At 39.3% G+C, this 19,056-nt stretch overlaps 3 protein-coding genes across 3 annotated transcripts; all 3 read left to right on the top strand.

Annotated features, from left to right (window-relative positions):
• The first annotated feature begins 1,455 nt into the window (after positions 1-1,455).
• On the top strand, positions 1,456-4,886 carry LOC103322111 (uncharacterized). Its single transcript, XM_008223993.3, has 10 exons — positions 1,456-1,849; positions 1,949-2,121; positions 2,248-2,406; positions 2,556-2,705; positions 2,796-2,939; positions 3,179-3,335; positions 3,443-3,615; positions 3,779-3,834; positions 4,184-4,286; positions 4,545-4,886. The coding sequence occupies exons 1-10, from the start codon at positions 1,636-1,638 to the stop codon at positions 4,632-4,634; spliced, it is 1,419 nt and encodes a 472-aa protein (XP_008222215.3). The 5' UTR covers positions 1,456-1,635; the 3' UTR covers positions 4,635-4,886.
• Positions 4,887-5,033: 147 nt separating this feature from the next.
• On the top strand, positions 5,034-6,681 carry LOC103322138 (uncharacterized). Its single transcript, XM_016792387.2, has one exon. The coding sequence runs from the start codon at positions 5,391-5,393 to the stop codon at positions 6,582-6,584; it is 1,194 nt and encodes a 397-aa protein (XP_016647873.2). The 5' UTR covers positions 5,034-5,390; the 3' UTR covers positions 6,585-6,681.
• A 4,689-nt stretch (positions 6,682-11,370) lies between these two features.
• Positions 11,371-19,053, top strand: LOC103322110 (uncharacterized). The gene is given in 12 exon segments (XM_008223991.2): positions 11,371-11,739; positions 12,638-12,700; positions 12,838-12,911; positions 13,189-14,040; positions 14,142-14,235; positions 14,316-14,465; positions 14,578-15,255; positions 15,258-15,371; positions 15,467-17,644; positions 17,745-17,817; positions 17,932-18,074; positions 18,344-19,053. Coding segments are annotated over 12 exon segments (4,833 nt in total). The 5' UTR covers positions 11,371-11,663; the 3' UTR covers positions 18,682-19,053.
• Positions 19,054-19,056: the final 3 nt, after the last annotated feature.

Below are 19,056 nucleotides of genomic sequence, written 5' to 3'. Positions count from 1 at the left end.
GGTCACGTAGTATTATTGATTCACGTGTTATAATATAAATAAATGACGTAATTGATATTTCAATCACCTAAAATATAATATTAGTTGATTGCATGTCGTTCCTCTTCTTTAATCAATATAGTTACGCCACTAGTTTTTCTTCTTTCTTACTTTCGTTTAATTATTAGTTTTTGTACGTGATTGGTGTGATGAATGCGTGAGAAAGAGGATGGAAGAAATGGGAATATCATTTACAGTTTGTCTAATCGTATGTGTTTGTTTATTTACAGTTGGTAATTGGTTATATATAACTTGTTGGGTATGAACTCAGCAAATTGGAAGGGTTTTAATTAACAATCTCGTTGAATATTGGTGTTTAATTTTAATTAAGTTGGAGAAAAGTTTGTCTTAATTCTTAATCAGCAATAATAGCTAGCTAATGAACCCACTTCACAGTTCACACACCATTGATAATACGTGTATACTACTACAATCCCATATTCATTACGTCACCACCACGCATGCCATTCATCAAAGTTGACATTAGACTTTTCTTTATTTATTTTTCTTTTTATTCTTCTTCTCATTTTGTTTGGTTGTGCCAGAATACTTGGTTCTGTCCTGGTGGAGTTGGTAAACCAATTTCTTTAGTAACAATAATGCTTTTGTTTTTTGTTTTTTTGTGGTTCAAAACAACATTTTTAATTTACTCACTCTATAGTTTGTCCAAACGATCCCTACAGTTTTGTTTGATGTATTCTTTTGCTTCCAGAGAATTGACATTTGATTCCCTACACGACCGGCTACTGCTCTATCCGTTCACTAAATTGACATGGATATTTTTTTATTTGTTTGTAGGGTAGGAGTCCAAAGATAGGAAATTGACTAGCTGCCAAAAGCAAATATATACATATATATATATATATATATATACAAGGCATATTGACACACGTATAAGGGTAGGTAGAGAGGCTAGTTGTAAATATAATTGACAAATATTATTCTTAGAAGATAGATTATGGATAAATTATTGAGTGATGAAGATAAAAAAATATGGACAGAGCAAGTGATTCAGCCGAGACCAAAGACGCCATACTTTCTTTGGTTTTGAATAAAACATCTTTTCCGATAAAAAAAGGGGAAAACAAAAAAGATGACGGTTAACAACAAAGAGGGATGAGAGCCCAACGAGAGAAAGTGGCCCAAATAGACGAGCAGCCCAACAAAAAAAGAGCGAAAGCTACCGGGAAAGGGCAGCAAACCAGCAGCCAAGCCTTACCAAACAGTAACAGCAACAGCAACAAACCAAAACCAGGGCAACCAGCAGCAAACATTCAAGTCATTATGAAAATGATTTACACAAAAAATATATGAAATTGAAAGAGCTAATATTGACATTTGTTTAATATTAATAATATAAAATCCCTTTCGGCTGTTAGCAATTGAGAAGAAAAAGGTGCAAATTTTCCTGTACAGATGAGATTAAACGAATTAAAAATATGGAGCCCGCGAAGGTGATCCTTCCCTTTCAATTGAAGTTTACTTTGACATTTGCAACAAAATCGCAGACTTCATAGACGAAGCCTTCAACTTCAATTCGCGAAGCGCCGTAAGAAATCCACAAGTATAAGGAGGGCGGATAAGATTGAGAAAGCGATGGAGGCGCAGCGGACCAAATCAGTTGCAGTAACTATACTTCACAATGCCACCATCGTCACCATGGACCCCGACGCCCGAGTCTTCCGCAACGGTGGGGTCGTCATCGAGCGAGACGCAATCGTAGCCGTCGGTCAATCTTCCAATATTCTTCACCAGTTCTCTTCTCTCGCCCATCAGATTTTAGATCTCAACGGCCAAATCGTCCTCCCTGGTCCTCCCTCCCACTGGTTCATAATTTCCATTTTTATTTATTTTATTTTATTTTATTGAATTTTCAAAATACTGAAATAATTGAAAATGTTTAAAATAGGATTGATCAACACGCACGTGCACACATCTCAGCAGCTGGGAAGAGGGATAGCCGATGATGTGGATTTGATGACTTGGTTGCACCATCGGATTTGGCCGTACGAGTCCAATATGAGCGAGGAAGATTCATATATTTCCACTCTGCTTTGTGGCATTGAGCTCATTCACTCTGGTGTAAGCTTTCTCTTTTCGATTAGGTTTTTTTAATTTTATTTGTTTTTTGTTTTTGATTTGCCAAAAACTAGTGAGCTACAAATGCTGAATTTGAAGGCCTGTGATTGGTTCCTTGTTTGAATTTAGGTTACTTGCTTTGCTGAAGCAGGAGGGCAACATGCGTCAGGAATGGCAAGGGCAGTGGAGTTACTGGGCTTAAGGGCATGTTTGGCTGAATCCATCATGGACGCGGGTGACGGCTTGCCCGCTTCTTGGGCCGGTCGGAGCACCGATGATTGTATCCAGGTTTGAGCATATACTTCTTGACTAATGACATAACTTGTGTTCTAAGTTACTCGGTTTTGGTTGGGTGTTTAGCTGAAATTAGTGTCCTCACTCACTCACTGTTTAAACACTTTACAAGAAGAGCTCACTCACTCAATCACTCGGCACAGTCTCAAAAAGAGCTTTACAAGAAGCACCATAATACGGGAGATGGGCGCATCAGAGTGTGGTTAGGAATTAGGCAAATTATGAATGCAACTGATGGATTACTACTTGCAACAAGAGATACTGCCAAAGAACTGAAAACTGGCATTCACATGGTACTGCTCATTTATCTCTGTACATTCTAGGATACATTATGGTTGATGTTGAAATTTAACATTCACTAAACTCATGTTTCCAATGCTTAGCATGTTGCAGAGATAGCATATGAGAATCAATTTGTGACAGAGACGAGAAAAGTTGACCATGGAACAGTCACGCACTTAGAGAAGATACAGTTTCTTCAGGACAATTTGTTAGCGGCTCATACAGTTTGGGTTAACCCTGCTGAGGTGAGTTGCTGTTTCTATTCCTGTGTCGAACTAACGCAAATTTGGTAGAACTCATCAAATGGTTTTTCTTGTTTATACTGTCTTATACACAAAATATGAGTAGGATGAGGCTTGTGTTTGTCTAACAGTAAGACATTATGAGTTTTCAAGCCTGTGAAGTGTTATTTATGCTATTATTTTGGTTAAAATCTTGTTCTTATATTGTAAATTGGTATGTAACTCTTATTCTGTATGTTTAGATTGATTGTCTTTCAAGGGGTAGGGTCAAAGTATCTCACTGCCCCGCTGCTGCAATGCGAATGCTTGGATTTGCACCTGTTAGAGAGATGCTCGATGCTGGCATCTGTGTCTCTTTGGGAACAGATGGGGCGCCCTCAAATAATAGAATGAGCATAGGTTGATTTCCTGATTATTCTTGCACATCTTCCTTATTTATGGATTTGAACGTTGGAAAATTTAATGTTTGGACCTGGAATTTCATGCATGAATTTTCTTCCTTGCAGTTGATGAGATGTACCTGGCTTCTTTGATTAACAAAGGACGGGAAGTTCATACAAATGGGACAACTGATCCTACCGCTCTTCCTGCTGAAACAGTTCTCAAGCTGGCGACTATAAATGGTGCAAAATCAGTACTCTGGGATGATGAAATTGGATCCCTTGAGGTTGGGAAAAAGGTTGGACTTTTGGCTCTGTTTAGTTTCTCGTGTCTTTCTTCATCTCTCATACAACTTTCTCTTTTATTTAAGTCACAACGTATGCATTCGTTATATCCCAAGTTCCCAACAAATTAATATTTTTTAAAAGGCTGATTAGCTTCCTTATTCCATGATATGGCAGGCTGACTTGGTTGTTATCAATCCTTCCTCTTGGACCATGGTTCCTCTCCATGACAGGTAAGAACCTTCCTCAAAGGAGTGATTCTTAAAATTCATATACGAAGAAAGATCTTCTAACTGGCTTCTTATAATTTGTATCCTAGTATGTTGTGGATTATGCATGTGTCTAATATTCTTATACAGACTTTTTGACAGTTTCCATTATCATGACTCATGATCAATGGGATAGTTCAAGATTTATGGACTAATGAGTGGCCAACAGTACGCTTTTCTAAGTCGTTGTTTGGGTTTTCAGTGGATATGGTTCCAATTTAATAAGCGATAAATTCATAAAATTTAGCTCCATTTTTTTTCCTGCAACATACCTATTCAGGTAGATTAATGTTTTGCCATACTACATATGCAGCATTTCCAGCCTCGTGTACTGTATGCGAACTGAAAATGTAGTGTCTGTAATGTGCAATGGTGAGTGGATTATGAAGGACAAGAAGATTCTGAATGTGGATGAGGTATTCTGTCATACTTTTCTCATATTAAACGATCAAGGTTGAATAAAGATCAATTGTGGATAGCCAAGCCCAATTTCCACACAAAATTAACTGTAAATATCAGTTAGTGAATGTGCTAGACAATAAAGTTAGCTATGTTTTGCTAGTTTGGTTTATGAAATAGTATGCTAGTGATCCATATGTTACGATGCAACTGGATTTTCTGCAACCGACTATATAAACTACAGCATCTCATCTCTCACTCTTGTAACTGAACAGGAAGAAGTTCTTTCAAAGGCGAAGCATGCTTCGGCAGAACTTTTAAAACGGGCAGGCATTAAAATACCAAGCAGAATGAATTTTCTATAATGCTAGAACTGTAGAAACAGTGTTCTAATTGCTGTTCTTCCTCAAAACCAACTGTTGCATGATTTTGATATTTGATGTTATATTCTATCAAAACCCACACAGACCTAAGTTAACAACCCATGATGTGAAAATGTCACTTGATCAAGTTCAACATTATTCCTCTAGTTTGTATTAATTATTTTCTGATCCAAAGAATTATGTGTGTAAATATATTTTAAGATATCAAAATTTAGAGAGATTTTGGTTAAGTTAGCAGTTGGGTTTCTTGTATTAAAATTTCCACTTTTTTTTTTTCCCTTGGGTCAGAAAATTACCACATAAGTATTTTGGATTTGTATAGAAGGAGAACGGAAGAGTTTTCCAGCCTTTACATGGAAAACAAATTTCCTATTTTTTTCTTTTGGGTGAAAGAAGAAGAAAATTAATCCCCTTTGGTAAAGAGCTTCTACGTGGCAGGGTATACATAGGAAGCACGTGATCACATGAAGTCCAAATTTCACGCGGCAAATAAGAAGAATCGAAAGAAAGCTAGAACTTACATTCTCCAAAGCCCACTCTCTAGAATCTTACTTGAACCTTCTGGAACTTTCCCGCCCCTCCTGGACGCCGATCAAATTCCTCCTTTCTCCATAAATACCCGAAACCCACTTCCTTCCTCATCGTCAAATTAGAAAGTTTCCTTAGAAAACTATCTTCTTCTACACTCAAAGTCGTCGTTGTAATTCGATTCAAGATTTGAAGATTCTTGTCTACCCCATGGATAATTCGTACTTCAAAAGACACTTGAATACTTTCGCGCCACACCATCGCTACTCCCCGAGCTTTCGCCAGGTCCCGGTCCAGCGCCAACCGACGCCGTCGCCGAAGGTGGTCTCGATCCCGGTCCAATTCGTCGGGTTGGAGCGCGACCGGTCGGCCTCGGCACTGAAGATCCAGAAGGCGTTCAGAGGGTTCCTGGTGAGGAAAAGCTTGAAGAAGATCGCGGCGATCAAAGGCGACGTCGACGAGATCGAGAAGCGGCTTTCGAAGAAAGAGACGGTGGAATTGATGAAGAGGGAGGCCAAGGAGCGGTTGAAGGTGAACGAGACGCTGATGAGCTTGCTGTTCAGGTTGGATTCGGTGAAGGGCGTCGACTCTGGAGTTAGGGATTTCAGGAGGACCGTGATCAAGAAGGCGATTGCTTTGCAGGAGAGAGTGGACGCTGCGATTGCTGATGATGATCATACTCTGGGTGAGGTTGGGGAAGCATCAGGGGTTGATAATGGGGAATCACTTTCTGAAACAGTTGGAGGAGCCATGGAGGATAAAGATTCAGGGGAGGATTTTGAAGGTGGTAAAACGGCCCCAGTGGATCAAACCCAAGACTTGCAATCTGTAGCTCGTGAAGAAGATTGCAATTCAAATGCAGCCCCCAAGTCTCTGAATGGAACTCTGAATTTGCCATGTTTGGAACAAACTGCTGAGACAGATGGAGTAACAAATGTGAACGAGATTAGAGAAATTGTTGCAGATGAAAGTGAAGAAGAAGGTGAAAGTGAGAGCCAGTCTGTGTCGTCATATAATCCACAGAATTCGATGATAGATTATGTTGAGGAAAATCCGTTGGTGAAGCAAGAGGAGGAGGATGATGATGGTATGGAGATTGTGAAAGCTGAAGATGAGGGAGGCAATGGCATTGGATTTGGGGTTAGAGACAGAGAGGAGAACAAGAGAAGCAGAGAGCTTCTGGAAAGGATGGTGGTGGACAATGAGAAGATGATGCGTATGATGGTGGAGCTTTTCGAGAGGAATGAGATGCAAACTCGGATGCTGAGCTCGCTGTCGCAGAGGGTGGAGCAGCTAGAGAGAGCTCTGGTGTGCGAGAGGTTGAGGAGAAGGAAGAAGAGGCAAGCAGCTGCTGCTGCTGCTGCAGATTTCGTACCACCAGATAATAATGCAAGGAAACAGTAAATTAAAACTTTTTTCTTTCTTTCTCTTTCGGTTTTGTAATTGTAAGTTGCTCGTGTTGCTCTTGGATTTGAAATTGAATGGTTAATGTTTTTTGCTACATTGATTTTGTGAACTTGATTGGATCAAGTTGTGATCTTGTTTTCAATTGGGACTTGTCATCTTAAACTAACGCATATGTCGTTATAAAAGAATCCAAAACAAGGCCCTGTTGACTGGGTCCTAACCCAATCCTCGGAATCCGCTCAAATTTTAAGCCTGATTATGACCACTGTTATTTTTTTTTTTGTTTTACCAAAGTCCTAATATTCATTTACTTGTTTAGCAACATTTTGTGTATTGTAACGAGCTTTTCATGGCTTTAATTTAGCTTGCCACTAGAGGATTGTTACCAAATTAAATTTGAAACCATTAATTTTTGGGCTAATTACATTTTCTGCTCAGGCAATCTCCAACTCAAATGAGGCTAAACTCAAATTTCTCCCCTTTAAAACATAACTATATTGCCTAAATTCAAACAGTTTTTTTTTCCAATCATGCAGACTCATAATTTGAGTCTGCAATTTTATTAAATTGTTTAAAAAAAGTTAGGGAGTCTCACTAAAACACCCAAAATGGGGGTTGAAATTATAAAAAAATCTAACACCTAAAACATTTTATAAACACACTCAAAATTCATCATTATACACATTTAAAACTCATTTATAAACACATCCAAAAAATATACAATTGTTGATTTTGGGTGTGTTTATATGTTTAAATAGTATTTGGGTTTTTTTATAAATAGATGTTTAGGATTTGGTTTATTTATAAATTTGTAAAAAAGTTGACCCTTATTTTTTTTTTCTCGACATTATTTTTGTTTCAATCTTCGTGAATTAATTTTATGAAGATTTTAACCTAAAACAAATCCAAAATCCAAAATATAATATAATTTCACTTAAAAAAAACAAATACAACAACATTTTATTTCATAGACTTTAATAAGGATTTATAGAGTTTGAGATGTGTTTTAGGGTTAGATCTGATTTAGAATATTTTATTTATTTATTTTAGATGTTGGATTTTAATTTTAGCCGTTGGATCATTTGTTTTTTTGTTGATCAAGTCACTTTTTAATCATAGCCATTGGTTTAAACTAGCCATTACATTTGAAATAAATAAAAAATCAAGTTGGCCGTTTGAATTGCAGCCATTAGATGGCAACGACTGCAAGCCCATCTTGCGCCACGCGTTAATAACTTTCCCTTCAAGTAGTCACATTGCTGGCCCACCTCCTCAGTTTCTTGCTTTCCTTCATGCGTTGCAAGTTGCCTTCAATTTGGAGCCTACAAAATTTATGCCCGGATCAGAATGCTAGGCCAAATACCCCCCCATGGTTGGAGAAGGCCTGAAGTGGGTTAAGTTTGTAACATTTTGTCTAGTTATCAAGTTTATTGTTACTTTTTTAAATGTGGAACTTGATGAACTTATATTTTAATTATGTAGACATATGCAAGTTTAAATTATTCTATATTTAGAAAGTTGAATATTCTTTAAAGAAAATCTTATTTGTTGTTCATAAAACAACTGTTAATTCACGTTCAGTTTCTTTTGCTTTCCTTCAAGTGCTGCAAGTTGCCTTCAATTTAGGGCCCACAAAATTTATTCCTGGACCGGAAAGCTGGGCCAAATACCACCCCCCCCTCCAAAAACCAGTTGCCCAAAATTCCTCCCCTCCTTATACATGCGTTGGGGATGAAATTGGGCCAAAATTTGAGATTTTTTAGGTTGAGCCCCCATGGTTAGAGAAGGCCTCAAGTGGGTTAAGTTTGTAACATTTTGTCTAGCTATCAAGCTCATTACTATTTTTTTTTTTAATGTGGAAGTTGATGAACTTATATTTTAATTATGTAGACATTTGTCAAGTTTAAATCGTTCTATATTCAGAAAGTTGAGTGTTCTTTAAAGAAAATCTTATTTGTTGTTCATAAAATAACTATTAATTCACGTTCAATTTCTCATGCTTTCCTTCACGTGCTGCAAGTTGCCTTCAATTTGGGGCCACAAAATTTTTGCCCGGACCGGAAAGTTGGGCCAAATACCCCCCCTAAAAACCAGTATACCCAAAATTCCTCCCCTCCCTATACATGCGTTGGGGATGAAATTTGGCAAAATTTTGGGATTTTTTAGGAAGCCCCCATGGTTGGAGAAGGCCTCAAGTGGGTTAAGTTTGTAACATTTTGTCTAGCTATCAAGCTTATTGCTATTTTTTAAAATGTGGAACTTGATGAACCTATATTTTAATTATGCAGACATATGTCAAGTTTAAATCGTTCTATATTCAGAAAGTTGAGTGTTTTTTAAAAGAAAATCTTATTTGTTGTTCATAAAACAACTGTTAATTCACGTAATTAATATGATGTCTATGTAGTCAAATACTAGATTGCAAAAATAAAATTTTTTTTAACAACAAAAAAAAGATTAACTTGATAGTAATGTTGTTGACAAAGGAAACTCTTTCTCCTTGCCCAAAAACCCTAGCCGAAACCCTCCCTCTTTTTCCTTGTCGACAACCAACTTTTTCTATGCTTGGGTGAGGTGGCCATTGCCCCTCCTCCCCCTCCCCATCTTCTCCTTTCCTCTCATCTTCTCCCATTTTTTTCCCTCCCCCTCTTTCCACTTTCTTGGGGGCTCTTGCTGGCCCTTCTCTCCCATTCCTCCTATCCACCCCAGATCTACTGGGATCTTGAGTTTTTAACCTTGATCTATTTGGATATAGGCATGTTTATGTGTTTGTTTTATTTGGTTGTTTTTGCAGTGGTCTAGGTGGCTGGTGTTGTCTCTGTCTTAATGACGGCGATAGTAGTGATGCTGGATTGAGGCCCAATTTGGGATTGTTGCCACTTTTAAAAAAAGTTGCTTCTGCTGTGTTTTGAAAATAATTAGTTGTAAAGTAAAGCAGCTTCATGTTTGGTAAACAATATTTTTAAAGTGTTGTTAGTACAAAATCCAATGTAAAAAAATATTTGGTAAATTTTAATATAAAATTATTGTAACTGTGAATAATGACTAAAATAGACATAATATTGAAAGTGTTATGTATTGATCATGTGGTGATAGTGGTGGTGATGGAGTGGAGGTGGTGGTGGTGATGAAGGTGGAGTTGGTGGTGGTGGTGGTGGCAATGGCAGCCTGGTGGTGGTGGTGGTGGTGGTGGCGAAGGATGAGGAGGAGGAGGATGAGGTGGTGGCGATGGCGGTTGTTGTGTAGGTAGTGAATGTGGTGGTGCAAGTGATGGAGTTGGATGTGGAAGTGGAGAAGGTGTCATTTTATAAAATGAATGATGGTATTTTGGAAACTAAAAAAATTCATTAAATGTTTATCTCTGCTTCTTTTGAAAGCAACTTTGAAAAGCAACCTAAAGCCTGTTTTAAAAAGTTGCTGTCAAAAGGCTAATGCTTTTAAAATAATCAGGATATTTTATTTTTACCAAACACCTTAAATTGCTTAACTTTAAAGTGAAGCAGGTTTTTGGCCAAAAAAAAGCAATCCTAAACGGGGCATGAGTCTCTCTTTAGGAGAGTTGTGATACCTGGTGGTTGATGTTTTGTCTATGTTTCGACAATGACGACATCAGCAACACTGGTGGTAGTTGTTAGGATGTGGTGGTGTGCCCTTTGAGGGGTTTTGTCTTCGATTTTAACGTCTATTTTGCTGTCATTTTCCATTGTTACATTGCTCCTTTGTAGCTCGTCTTTGCTCTACGCTGCTCGAAGACTTATGTTTGGTCATAGGAGTTTCTTTGTCAGGTTTTGAGTTGAGTTAGGGTGCTTTTGAGGGGCCTTTCTTGTTATTGTTTTTGTGCTCTCCTGGGTTTCTGTCCATTGTATCTTCTTCAACCTCCTGCACCTCCCACACTTAAACTCAGAAAAAATAAAACAAAACAAAACACAACAAAATTTGAGCAATTTAATCCCATGATAAACAAAAGTGACCCTTATCTAAAAACCCTTTTACCCATAGTTTTTGGTTTGATGGATCTACAGATCATGGGGGGTAGTGGGATTGAATTGGGTTTCTTTAGAATTATCATAGAAATTCAGTTCAATTTCTTTGAAACTTGGTTATGATTGCAGAGTGGGAGTGAGATGCGTCTATTTGAATGTTCCTTGAGGTCCTACAATTGAAGGGTAAAATTGGAAACTTTTGAAGCACGGGTCTTGAGGAGGTTGAAGGATTGAGCAAGCTAAGCTAGGAGAAATAAGTTGGCTTGGAGGAAGAGAAGGAAAGAGTCCTGTGCAGAGAGAAGGAAGAAGATGCACATAAGAGAAAAAGGAAAAATAAATCCATATACCCTGTTTTTTAAAATTATAATAACCTAGTCCCAATCCCGTCCAAATATACACTAAACATAGGACAAGTGTTATCCATCTTAGACTAAGCCAAGCTAATCCAAGACAACCCTAAGTCTAATCCATGTCAAGACAGCCCTGCGTTACAAACCAGCCTAATAATTTGTAACTTTATAATTAAGGCTCATGGGCCGTATTAGAGGTTGGGCTTGGATTGCAAATTAGAGCCAAACCAACCCGACCCATTGACTTCATGGACGGTATTGCGTTTCTATCCAGTTGACGGCCACTGAACGCAAACAAAAAATTACACTTCATGAGCTTTTTCTGTTATGAAACCTTTCTCTAAGGCCTTTCTCTCCAGCGAACTAAAAAACTAAAATAAAAATCTTTTTACTATTATTTAATTTAAAACCCTGATTGTTTTATATAACAATATTTTATTCTACTAAACAAGCAACCTGAAATCTTATACTTGATTAGTTGATTTGGCTGTTCTGACCACCACCCAAACCCTCACCCTTTTCCTCTCCCAGACCTCTATCTCTCTCTCTGCTCTCAGTGTTGTACAAAACTGTTCTTCGAAACCCTAGATTCTCTGAAATTTCAAAACTAATCCAGACCTAAGCATCCCGCTCTCTATCTCTCACTATTGGCTTTGTAGCAGCGGAGCTTCAATCCACTGCGTGCTTCTTCTCCCTTTCTCGATCTCCCTCCCTCCCCTACTTCGTCACTGTTCGACCGTTCCATGGCGGAAGGCAAGCTCGATCTGCCTGACGATCTCCTCTCGTCCAAACCGTCCGATCAGTCCTGGACCTCCAAAGGTACTTCCGCGCTTTCATTTTTGCATTTTATTTCTTAGTAATTCATTTCTCTCGATTTGTGTATTCAATGGATTTGATCCATATGAAGCTAATGTAAGGGCGAAGGTTACTGATCTGAAGCGTTTAAGTGTATAGTGGACCAGTTCATTTAAGTCTCTTCAACATCAACTTCCTTAATTTCGGCTTTCTGCATCTTGAGCTATTCAGACTTATACGTTGTTTTTTTTATTATATAAATATTTCGTTTATTGGATTTTTCTCAGATCAGTTTTTCTTTTCTCTCATATTTTACTTGTGATTTTAGCATTCGAAATTGATCTGTAACACTATATTGTAATCCCTTCGATTGTTTTAACTAATCAAAATCTCATGTTTTTCTTAAAACTATTAATTCTGTATTTTGTATTTCATTTATGTTTTTGTTCGAAGATCAAATAAAGGAATTTGCATGTGCTACAGTCCCTGGGTTAGGCCCCAGTTTTCGTTTTATTTGTTTTCAAAATTCGACAGTTGATTCTTTCCATGGCACGGTTCATTTATACTAACTCTTTCGGTGACTCAATGAACGGAGAGGACCTATATTTTTGTGATGAACAATAGTACAACCATGGATGCCGAGTTCTTGAGATTTATTCTTGTGTGAAAATTTTGGTTTGCAGTAAAAACTATGTTAGGAAATTAATTATCGAAGTTTTCAGTTCTTTTCTCTTTTGGAAAGTCTATTTAAAATTCTAGTGTATCAAATTTTATTTGCTGTTGACAAATATGTACAGTTCCTTCAAGTAGTGTTTAAGGGGTTAGTAACATCATTACTAGATTAGTGTGTGACATTGACTGGGCTTTGTAGTGAAATCATAGGCATAGATTTGTCTTTTAATTAATGTTCATGTTATGGCAGTTGAAGCCTCTGGAGGAAATGATGAAGAAAAGGTGCTTATCGGGTCATCTGATGACTCAAAAGGTGAGCTTTGTCATTCTATTTTGTAGCATTAATTTGATGAACTGTTGAATCAAAGTAATATCTATTTTGCTTCCTCCATTTGTTGTTTATTTCGTTTGATCTGATTTTATATGCTATTTGACTTCTTTTTTTGGCAGATCCAGCAGCCTCAGAAAGCAGCATACCTTTGTCCCCCCAATGGCTGTATGCCAAACCTAGTGAGTCTAAGTTGGTATGTGCTGAAAAAATTGGATTTCTTTTAGTGTTAGTCGAGAAATTTTATTTCTGTTATCTCTTTGAATCAGGATTAGTTGTAGTTACTTGAATCCGTTTTACTTATCAAAAGACTTCAACTTGTGGAGTTGTGCTACTGCGTTATTGATACTCAGATTATATCTTGATATGATGAAAACACTCACTTTATCTGCCAATTAACAGTTGTTTAACCCTGGATTGCATGAAAATTTATAAGTTAGCTAACTAGTCAGAAAATTGTCTGTATATGACAGGAAATGCGCGGCCAAAGTTCACTCGGAAACTCCACTGATAGCAACCAGAAGGAAGGTTGGCGTTTGGAAGGATCTGATGACAAAAAAGATTGGAGGCGGCCTGCCTCTGAAAGTGAAAATAGCCGTCGTTGGCGTGAAGAGGAAAGAGAAACTAGCTTGCTTGGTGGTAGAAGAGATCGCAGGAAACCAGAACGCCGTGTTGACAGTGTTCCAGTTAGAGACACAACTGACAATAGGGCATTGCCTGCATCGGAAAGGTGGCATGATGGCCGTAATTCTGTGCATGAAGTGCGGCGTGATAGCAAATGGTCATCGAGGTGGGGTCCTGAAGACAAAGAAAAGGAGCCTCGAACTGAGAAGAGAACAGATGTAGAGAAGGAAGATGCTCACACTAACAATGACAATCAATCCCTTGGAGGTAACAATCGTTCAGCTCCTGAGCGCGAGTCAGATTCTCGGGACAAATGGAGGCCACGCCATAGAATGGAGGTTCACTCTGGTGGGTCAAATACTTACCGTGCTGCACCTGGATTTGGACCTGAAAGAGGACGGGTGGAGGGTTCAAATTTGGGATTTACCCTTGGAAGAGGGAGGTCAAATGCCATCGGGAGATCATCTGCAGGCGTTATTGGCTCTGCTCCTTCAGGAAAAAGTGAAAGTGTCCCAGGGAAACCTAGGCACTCAGCTGATAGTTTTTGCTACCCTAGGGCAAAGCTTCTTGACATTTATCGTCAGAGAAAGCTTGATCTATCTTTTGCTACCATGCCAGATGAGATGGAGGAATCACCCCCTACAACTGAAGTAGGATTTGTTGAACCACTGGCTTTTCTTGCCCCAGATGCTGAAGAAGAGGTAAGAAATGAAATTCTTGGATCATCTTGGGTATGTGGATTATTTTTCTTTGATGGATTGATTCCTTTTATGCGTTTTAACTGTTCATATGTTGCTAATAGGCCATCCTTAGTGATATATGGAAGGGAAAGATTACAAGTAGTGGGGTAGTATACAATTCTTTTAGAAAGGGGCGATCAACTGAGAGCAGTACAGGTACTTTCAACTCAATGGTTTCCAATTTCTGTCAATTTTTGGAAATTTGAAGTCTAATGTCTAAAACACTCATTCTCTAGGTGTTGGGGACTTGGAAGCTGTTGATGGAGTTCTGGGTATTTTGCCCTCAAACATCCCTGAAGAGTCTATCAATACCTTGCAGGAGGCTGCAAGTGCTGATACTAATGGGAGTTTGTGGAATTATGGTCCACAGAGGAATGTGGTAGATGGTGAGTTGCAGTTTGTTTTTATATTTTTCATGTTATCCTATATATTAAACTGTATGCAAGGATTGTTGACTGGAATTTGACATCTGAAGAATCCTAATTATTTTTATTGCAGAAAAAGATGTCAATCATAAAGAATGGCAAAACAAAGCTACTGCAGGAAAGGACCTTGATGGATTGTCCCTAAAATTTCAAAAAAGTAATGGTATCTGCAGTGATTTTGAGAGTGATGGTGCTTACAATAGTGCCGATCAGCTCCATGTTCGTGACAGTAGGCAAATTGCAGATTCTACTTTTTCCAGTCATTCTCTCTCTGATGACATTGAGTTTACCCCTTCTTCTGACATAAGATCCAAACTTCCTGATGATTCAAATACTCTCTATGCTTTAGGCTCTTCTGAGCAGATGCAGAGTACCAACCCTCGGGCAAAAGAAGTAGAAAGGGATGTCCCTCCCGAGGACTTATGTTTGTATTACCTTGATCCTCAAGGGGTTATTCAGGGACCATACCTGGGGGTAGACATTATTTCATGGTTTGAACAAGGTTTTTTCGGGACAGACTTGCTTGTTCGTTTGGCGGATACTCCTGAAGGAACACCTTTCAACGAATTGGGGGAGTTCATGCCACATCTGAAAGTTTGGGATGGGCAAGGGAATATCATGAATCCAAGTTCTAATATAGAAGAATCCAGTGGCTTGATAGGGAACTTAGAGTCCAGTTTACCGTCTTCTGCTCCAGTTTCAGAAATTACTGATTCATTTATGGGGAATGACCTTCGGCGGCCATTGCCTGAACTAAAAGCCTTTCAGCTCAGCATATTCTACCCAGAACATCTGAGCCTGAAGCCCCATTACAACTGCCAAATTCCAGGGGTCAAAGCTTTAATGAATTTGTTGCAGATGATGAAGGTTTGGCTTTAATGATCAATTCGTTTTGGTTTGTTTATTGTGCTGACAGATGGTTTTTCTATTTATCTCATCCTATTTCATCTGCAATTTTCCAGATATTGTGTTTCCAGGAATACCTGGAACCACCGGCCATTCTTCTGCAAAATCTTCGGGGACCATTCATGATCCTATAGCTAATTCTATTAGCCACCTTCCTCCAACTGAGCTGACTGAATCTGGTATGCCTATTCAGAATGATAATAAGTTGCACCCCTTTGGCTTGCTATGGTCTGAACTAGAAGGTGGTCAAACAAAACATATCAAGTCAGCCAATACGCCTTCTAGTGCGGGGAGGGCGGTTCCATTTGGTGCAATTTCTGATCCAGCAGTTGTTGCCGAGACGTGGCCTGATGTTCACAGAAAAAATACAGTCTCTGATACAAACCTGTATCAAGACATGATAGCTCCTCGGCAATTGGCACACATGGAACAGGAACCCAGTCATTATGATTTAGCAGAGCAGCTCATGTCACAGCAAATTCAACAGCAACAGCTCCAGCAGCGAAATATGTTGTCTAGTTTTGGGCACTTGAATGATGCAGTATTAGAGCATTTGCCAAATCAGAATCTTATTCACCAACAGTTAGCCAACCATTCTTCTGCAGACATGGATCATCTATTGGCACTTCAGATGCAACAGCATCGACAGGCTCAGCTCCAGCAACATCATCAATTGCAGCAGCAGCAATTTCATCAACAGCAGAAGCTTTTACAGGAGCAACAGCAATCTCAAGTACAACAGGTGCTTCTTGAACAACTGCTGCGTGGTCAAATGCATGATCCTGCACTTAGGCAGCAACATGTTGATCCTGTCAGAGCAAACAATGTTCTTGATCAGGTTCTATTGGAGCAGCACCTTCTGCATGAGCTTCAACAACGGTCTCACCATCTTCCAAGGCATGTTGATCCATCTATGGAACAGCTTATCCAGAAGTTTGGTCACTCACCGCAAGGACATCAAACAGATTTGTTTGAGCTACTGTCTCGTGCGCAGCATGGGCAAATTCAATCGTTGGAACATCAGATGCAAGCCAGGCAGCAGTTACCAATAGGAATGAGGCAGAGGATGGAAGAAGAGAGGCATGTCAATTCTGTCTGGCCAGCAGATGAATCAAATCAGTTTTTGAGGGGCCATGCTGGTACTCAGCAGCGAGCTCACTCTTCTGGATTTAGTCCTTTGGATTTTTACCAGAGGCAACAGAGGCCATCCCATGAGGAGCAGCTGAGTCACCTTGACCGGAATCATTCATTGCAGGATCGACTTCAGCAAGGGTTTTATGAGCCTGGCTCACTGCCGTTTGAGCGGTCAATGTCATTGCCTGCTGGTGCACCAGGGATGAACTTGGATGTTGTAAATGCTATGGCTCGTGCTCAGGGTTTGGATATGCAGGATTCTGCTGGACGTATGCAATCGGCTGGTCAATTGGGAACATTTTCGTCTGGCATCCATTCTCATAATCCTCATCACCCTCTTCCTAACCAATTTCATGTCTCACATTTGGATGCACTTGAGGGACACTGGTCTGAGAAGAATGAACAGCTAGAAAATGACTGGCTGGACTCTCGGTTTCAACAGCTGCATATTAATGCTGAGCGGCAGAAAAGGGAGTCAGAAATCAAAATTCCTTCTCAGGATCGAACTTTATGGATGTCAGATGGATCTAATGAAGAGCATTCAAAGAGACTATTGATGGAGTTACTCCATAAAAAATCGGGCCATCAACCTACTGAGTCATCGAATGTCAGCAATGATATGTTCTCTGATAAAAGGCTGTCATCTGGCCTCTACTCTGGATCAAGCTCTTCAAATCACCCATTCATTCTTCACGCAGACCAAGAAGCAGGTCTAAATAATTCATTTCGAGTAGGATCCTATGGTTCTAATCCATGTGAACTTCCACAGGAAGAGCGAGCCTGCAGTGTGGAAAGCAATGAAAAATTGATGTATAGACCTGATTCTGGAGCATTGATTGAGAGAGAGTCATTCTTGGCAGGCATCAATGCTACGACTCAGTCAATTTACACAAATTCTAACATGATTAGTAAGTCTTCTATCAATAAAGAACGTTCGGAGTTGGAGGGGAGGAAGCGTGGATCCAAGAGTGAGGCGATCATTATGGGTCGAGCTTTTGAGACTCAAGAACGAATGGCTGAACAAGCAGGGTTGGCTGCCCAAGATTATGGGGAGAGGGCAACAAATGCCCTTGGCATGCATAATTTATCTGGTGTTTCAGGTACTACTCTTTATTGCTTCTTTTTAGTCTGGACTCCCTTACATTGTGTTCAAAATTGTTCATGTGAGAGTCGTGGTTTTATAAATTTGCTTCTTCCCAGGTGGGAATGCAGGCTTTTACGGCGACAAGATTGGCCGAAGTAATTCATTTGCAGAAGAAACTACCAAGGATCGGTACATATGCGACCTTACTCTTATTGGTCCCTTGTCTTTATCACCCAAATTCTTATACGAATTCCTCCTATCATGTGTAGAAGTAATTATTTTTTCTTCCTTACATTGCCACAGGGTGCCGGTCCCATCCAAAGGTCAAGACAATATTCTGCTGAGACGACCTGCTGTATCAAATGCTTCAGCATCCCAAGAAGGATTGTCAGAACTGATTTCCAATCCAGTTTTCAGAGGGAAAAATTCAAGTGGTGCTCCAGATGGTATCGTACTTCTAACTCTCTACTAATTTCTTATCCGTGTATGGTAGATTTGATGTCCATTTGCTTATTTAAAAGGTTATGGGCTTTATAGCTACGTCTACCATCTCTTTAACTCTCGTGCCACCCCAAACAGGCAGTGCTATCATCTGCATTCTATTTCTTATTACTTTATTGTACCACTTTGAAATAATGTTGGGAACTTGAAATTTACAATCAAATTGTCAAATACTACTTTCAGACAAATAAGTACGTATTTTTTAAATCTTCAGGGGGGAGGCCAGACCAAGTCGTTAATCCTGTAAACCAAGGTTCTGACGTCATTTCATCTTCAAAGAAAGAAGTGCATTTTCGCCGTGCTTTATCCGTCAGTGATGCTGATGTGTCAGAGGCGTCATTTATGGATATGCTTAAGAGTAATACCAAGAAGGTTGGTCCGATGGATGCCCATACGGCAGCAGGATTTTCAGAAGCATCCGATGCAATGCAAGGGAGCCGAAGTGGCAAAAAGAAGGGAAAGAAAGGGAGGCAAATTGACCCCGCACTCCTTGGTTTTAAAGTTACCAGCAACCGGATAATGATGGGTGAAATTCAACGCATAGACGATTAGAGCACCATTGATTCTGTAATTTCTGTGTAAATCTCCATTTCTTGATAGTTAGTCCAGTTAGTCGTATAGGTTTAGAACACTCGGTGTAAAGCATCTGCGGGTGAAAATTCTTTTATTTTTTCTCCCCATCCATATCCTAGCGGTTAATGGTTGACACATACTGTCACTGGTGATAAAGATTGCTTAGCGTGCGATCTGAGTGTGCAGCAACGGCTAGTAGGATCTAAGTTTTGTATAAGACTAAGAGGGTTTACTTAGGGCAGTGATCCGGCAATGTCTGTATATTGTTTAGATTTATTTTAAAGCTTTAACATTATTAGCTGAGCCCTCTGTTTGGGTCTTTTTTAAATGTTGAAAAATTAGGTTTGCATATGC

This window comes from Prunus mume, linkage group LG2, assembly GCF_029339155.1.
Source record: "Prunus mume cultivar Tortuosa linkage group LG2, ASM2933915v1, whole genome shotgun sequence".
NCBI lineage: Eukaryota > Viridiplantae > Streptophyta > Magnoliopsida > Rosales > Rosaceae > Prunus > Prunus mume.
Note: the sequence above shows the minus strand (reverse complement) of the source record. Positions and strands in the feature narration are given on the sequence as shown.